Source organism: Mizuhopecten yessoensis, unplaced genomic scaffold (assembly GCF_002113885.1).
Source record: "Mizuhopecten yessoensis strain PY_sf001 unplaced genomic scaffold, ASM211388v2 scaffold716169, whole genome shotgun sequence".
NCBI classification, from domain to species: Eukaryota; Metazoa; Mollusca; class Bivalvia; order Pectinida; family Pectinidae; genus Mizuhopecten; species Mizuhopecten yessoensis.
The window spans coordinates 179,870-185,842 of NW_018479982.1; the positions used below are offsets into that span (position 1 = coordinate 179,870).

At 44.5% G+C, this 5,973-nt stretch overlaps 1 protein-coding gene across 1 annotated transcript; it reads left to right on the top strand.

The window, feature by feature from the left end:
* Nucleotides 1-4,230: 4,230 nt before the first annotated feature.
* Nucleotides 4,231-5,589, top strand: LOC110441926 (DNA-directed RNA polymerase II subunit RPB1-like). The gene has a single exon (XM_021485236.1). The coding sequence runs from the start codon at nt 4,231-4,233 to the stop codon at nt 5,587-5,589; it is 1,359 nt and encodes a 452-aa protein (XP_021340911.1).
* Nucleotides 5,590-5,973: the final 384 nt, after the last annotated feature.

Consider the following 5,973-nt stretch of genomic DNA (forward strand, 5'->3'; position numbering starts at 1 on the left):
CTTAACGTTTTACATACGGGATTGAAGTGTAATGTATATAGTATGCCCTTTTAGCGAAAACTTTGTTAAACAGTTTTGGGGATCCTTGTGAGAATGCCCGTCCTTTCTTTGTTTCTGATGTTTTCAATACAGTATTCAATTTTTTTTTATCTACTTTCAATCATTGACGCCTTATATATGGTGTTATTAAAGTCATTAGTCCATTGCTTTTTGGAAATTAAAAAACTGTCGGTAGAAACCAACATTACGTATATACACTATACTACATGTATATATAGGGTTATGACCCTTTGTTCACCCTGCGTCACCTTGTATGCGATACGTCAATTAATGTACGTTGTATCACCAATTAAAATCGGGCTCTTTATATACAGAGTTACAGCTCTTTGTTACCTTTCGTCGCAGTGTCCAGGGCATATATCAATGTACTGTGTCACCTACAGTTAGAAAGATTTGTATGTGATTAACTCTTGGTATTACCCAGGGACATACATGTTGATACAAATGCCTATTGGTTTGATGCATACTAAAATCAGTGTCGTGCCCAAAGGTTTGGTAGGGGGATGCTTGGCTATATATTGCTCACAATGAGGCTGAGCTACGTATTACTCGCAATGGCCCAAACTGTTCTAGGCCAGTGTGATTCTACTCATCTATATGTATCGTCAGATTTCAACTGACATACGTTCTCTGCTCCTTTGTAAAGCTCAGAAATATGCGTATAAGAGGATTTAGATTCGCTACATTTCAAAATTATTTCCGACGTTTAGTAATGACACAACTGTTTAAATGTTTTATTGTCATTTTAATGACAGATTTTGACTCTGTACCATGTAACGTACCTGAACATTTAAAATACCTGGGATAGTACTGTTGTCAGCTACCAGAGAGTGACCACTTAAACGTTGTTAAATAGTGCACTAAAGTAATTTTCTTGTGATGATTGCAGTTAATGGTCCATTTCGATCTTCCCGTGTTATAACTGAAGCATGGCAATCAGCTTATCTACAAAGATTACAAGGAAGTTCTCTTCACTTACTGGTATATGTACGCCATATGAAACGAATTCATGTGATGATTGATATGAATGGACCATTGCGTTCTTATACTGGTTTTATGACAGTGAACATCGATACTAGAAAGAACAACAGCGATGTTCTTCTTGCTGGGTGGACCGTGTAAGTCATGTGAGAATTTCACACGCGTCATTAACTAAATGTGACATTTATTAGTAAATTGAGCCAGTCCGTCATCGTACTGCTGGATTTAATGTCAATTTTGTACTCTCCACTGCATGTACGTAGAGGTAAGAAGAGATGTGTTATTTTGAAAATGGATTTTTCGACCAGATTCGTTAAAGAAGAAATAAAACAAATGCCATCTGGCATATTATCTGTTCACAAATATACAGCATATAAGTTTGAACAGTCAGTTGTAATGTCATTTGACTAAATCGTATATGCGACTGGGTAGTATCTTTAAGCATTGTACCTTTGCACCCTCACTTCGTAGCAGTCCTACTTGCTCCACGAGGAACCTTTTATAGAACTTCCAAAACACACTGGTTGAGTTGTATCTCACGGTGTTTTTTTTAATTGTTTAAGCATGGACATGACCCCTTCATATTACTGTTGCGACTGTATTTCTAGTGTGGGGTGAAACTCGTGTCAATCCCCAAACTACCGAGTACGTATTTAATCCTCCTAGTACTGTGTGGGGTGAGACTCGTGTCAATCCCCACATTTCTAGTGTGGGGTGAAACTCGTGTCAATCCCCAAACTACCGAGTACGTATTTAATCCTCCTAGTACTGTGTGGGGTGAAACTCGTGTCAATCCCCACACTACGGAGTACATGTTTAATCCTCCTGGTACTGTGTGGGGTGAAACTCGTGTCAATCCCCACACTACCGAGTACATGTTTAATGCGCCTAGTACTGTGTGGGGTGAAACTCGTGTCAATCCCCACACTACCGAGTACATGTTTAATCCTCCTAGTACTGTGTGCGGTGAGACTCGTGTCAATCTCCACACTACCGAGTACATATTTAATCCTCCTAGTACGGTGTAGGGTGAAACTCGGGTCAATCCCCACACTACTAAGTACATAATTAATCCTCCTAGTAGTGTGGGGTGAAACTCGTGTCTATCCCCAAACTACCGAGAATATGTTTAATCCTCCTAGGACTGTGTTGGGTGAAACTCGTGTCAGTCCCCAAACTACCGAGTACATGTTTTGTTTAATCCTCCTAGTAGTGTGGGGTGAAACTCGTGTCAAACCCCACACTACCGAGTATATGTTTAATCCTCCTAGTAGTGTGGGGTGAAACTCGTGTCAGTCCCCAAACTACCGAGTACGTATTTAATCCTCCTAGTACGGTGTGGGGTGGCACTCGTGTCAATCCCCACCCTACCGAGAACATGTTTAATCCTCCTAGTTCTGTGTTGGGTGGCTCTCGTGGCAATCCCCACACTACCGGGTACATGTTTTATCCTCCTAGTACTGGCTGGGGTGAAACTCGTGTCTATCCCCAAACTACCGAGAATATGTTTAATCCTCCTAGTAGTGTGGGGTGAAACTCGTGTCAATTCCCACACTACCGAGTATATGTTTAATCCTACTAGTACTGTGTGGGGTGGGACTCGTGTAAATCCCCAAACTACCGAGAATATGTTTAATCCTCCTAGGACTGTGTCGGGTGGGACTCGGGCCAATCCCCACACTACCGAGCACATGTTTAATCCTCCTCGTACTGTGTGGGGGGGGACTCGGGTCAGTCCCCACACTACCGAGTTCATATTTAATCCTCCTAGCACTGTGTGGGGTGAGACTCGAGTCAATCCCCACACTACAGAGTACATGTTTAATCCGCCTAGTACTGTGTGGGGAGAGACTCGTGTCAATACCCACACTACCAAGTACATATTTAATCCTCCTCGTACTGTGTGGGGTGAGGCTCGTGTCAATCCCCACGCTACCGAGTACATGTTTGATCCTCCTAGTACTTTGGGGGGTGAAACTCGTGTCAGTCCCCAAACTACCGAGTATATGAGTACTGTGTGGGGTGACACTCGTGTCAATCCCCACACGACCGAGTACATGTTTAATCCGCCTAGTACTGTGTGGGGGGGGACTCGGGTCAGTCCCCACACTACCGAGTTCATATTTAATCCTCCTAGCACTGTGTGGGGTGAAACGCGTGTCAATCCCCAAACTACTGAGTACATATTTAATCCGCCTAGTACTGTGTGGGGAGAGACTCGTGTCAATACCCACACTACCAAGTACATATTTAATCCTCCTCGTACTGTGTGGGGTGAGATTCGTGTCAATCCCCACACCACCGAGTACATGTTTAATTCTCCTAGTACTGTGTGGAGTGAGACTCGTGTCAATCCCCCCACTACCGAGTACATGTGTAATCCTCCTAGTACTGGGTGGGGTGGCACTCGTGTCAATCCCCCCACTACCGAGTACATGTGTAATCCTCCTAGTACTGTGAGGGGCGAAACTAGTGTCAATACCCACACTACCGAGTACGTGTTTAATCCTCCTAGTTCTTTGTGGGGTGAAACTCGTGTCTATCCCCAAACTACCGAGAATATGTTTAATCCTCCTAGCACTGTGTGGGGTGAAACGCGTGTCAATCCCCAAACTACCGAGAATATGTTTAATCCTCCTAGCACTGTGTGGTGTGAGACTCGTGTCAATCTCCGCACTACCGAGTACATATTTAATCCTCCTAGCACTGTGTGGTGTGAGACTCGTGTCAATTTCCACACTACCGAGTACATATTTAATCCTCCTGGTACTGTGTGGGGAGAAACTCGTGTCAATCCACACACTACCGAGTACATATTTAATCCTCCTAGTACTTTGTGGGGAGAAACTCGTGTCAATCCACACACTACCGAGTACATATTTAATCCGCCTAGTACTGTGTGGGGTAAAACTCGTGTCAATTCCCACACTACCGAGTATATGTTTAATCCTACTAGTACTGTGTAGGGTGAAGCTCGTGTCAACCCCCATTCAACCTAGTACATGTTTAATCCTGCTAGTACTTTGTGGGGTGAAACTCGTGTCTATCCCCAAACTACCGAGTACGTATTTAATCCTCCTAGTACTGTGTCGGGTGGAACTCGTGTCAATCCCCACGCTACCGAGTACATGTTTGATCCTCCTAGTACTGTGGGGTGAAACTCGTGTCAATCCCCAAACTACCGAGTATATGTTTAATCCTCCTAGTACTGTGTCGGGTGGGACTCGTGTCAATCCCCACACTACCGAGTACATGTTTAATGCGCCTAGGACTGTGTGGGGTGAAACTCGTGTCAATCCCCAAACTACCGAGTACATATTTAATCCTCCTAGTACTGTGGGGGGTGGAACTCGTGTCAATCCCCACACTACCGAGTACATGTTTGATCCTCCTAGTACTGTGTGGGGTGGAACTCGTGTCAATCCCCACACTACCGAATACATGTTTAATCCTCCTAGTACTGGCTGGGGTGAAACTCGTGTCAATTCCCACACTACCGAGTACATGTTTAATCCTCCTAGTACTGTGTCGGGCGGGACTCGTGTCAATCCCCACACTGCCGAGTACATGTTTAATCCTCCTAGTACTGTGTGGGGTGGCACTCGTGTCAATCCCCACACTACCGAGTACATGTTTGATCCTCCTAGTACTGTGTGGGGTGGAACTCGTGTCAATCCCCACCCTTCCGAGTACATGTTTAATCCTCCTAGTACTGTGTGGGGTGGAACTCGTGTCAATCCCCACCCTTCCGAGTACATGTTTAATCCTCCTAGTACTGTGTCGGGTGGGACTCGTGTCAATCCCCACACTACCGAGTACATGTTTGATCCTCCTAGTACTGTGTGGGGTGGAACTCGTGTCAATCCCCACCCTTCCGAGTACATGTTTAATCCTCCTAGTACTGTGTGGGGTGAAACTCGTGTCAATCCCCAAACTACCGAGAATATGTTTAATCCTCCTAGTACTGTGTCGGGTGGGACTCGTGTCAATCCCCACACTACCGAATACATGTTTAATCCTCCTAGTACTGGCTGGGGTGAAACTCGTGTCAATCCCCAAACTACCGAGTATATGTTTAATCCTCCTAGTCCTGTGTCGGGCGGGACTCGTGTCAATCCCCACACTGCCGAGTACATGTTTAATCCTCCTAGTACTGTGTCGGGCGGGACTCGTGTCAATCCCCACACTACCGAGTACATGTTTAATCCTCCTAGTACTTTGTGGGGTGAAACTCGTGTCAATTCCCAAACTACCGAGTATATGTTTAATCCTCCTAGTACTGTGTCGGGCGGGACTCGTGTCAATCCCCACACTACCGAGTACATGTTTAATCCTCCTAGTACTTTGTGGGGTGAAACTCGTGTCAATTCCCAAACTACCGAGTATATGTTTAATCCCCCTAGTACTGTGTCGGGCGGGACTCGTGTCAATCCCCACACTACCGAGTATATGTTTAATCCTCCTAGTACTGTGTGGGGTGGAACTCGTGTCAATCCCCACATTACCGAGTACATGTTTAACCCCCCAGGTTTGGGTAGATTTCAATAAGTTCTTTTTTGCTCACAAACATTGGTTCTCTGCATGTAAATTGAAAGTGCATGAACTATACACACAACACCTGTTCTGTGAACACTGGCAGTAGGAACCCGGTAAACACCAGGTCTAGTCTATTGTGATACGTCCCAGGATAGTATTTTGTAACAATTGAGTAATTGCAACTTTACTTAAATCCGCCAATCGTAATGACAGTGTCATATTTGCTGAACGCAATGAAACAGCATCGCTTTTTTAGAATATGCATTTTGAGGTTGATACATTTTTTTCCGAACAAGCAAAGGGTCTGTTGTCATCTGATTTTTTGTAATGCCAGGAAGAAACACACATTTAACAATTTTGTTATAATAGGTCACGTAGTGTTCCAATTATTGAGAT

Coding starts and splice junctions, on each gene's coding strand:
- LOC110441926 (XM_021485236.1), top strand. CDS start 4,231: ATGTTTAATCCTCCTAGTACTGTGTCGGGTGGGACTCGTGTCAATCCC.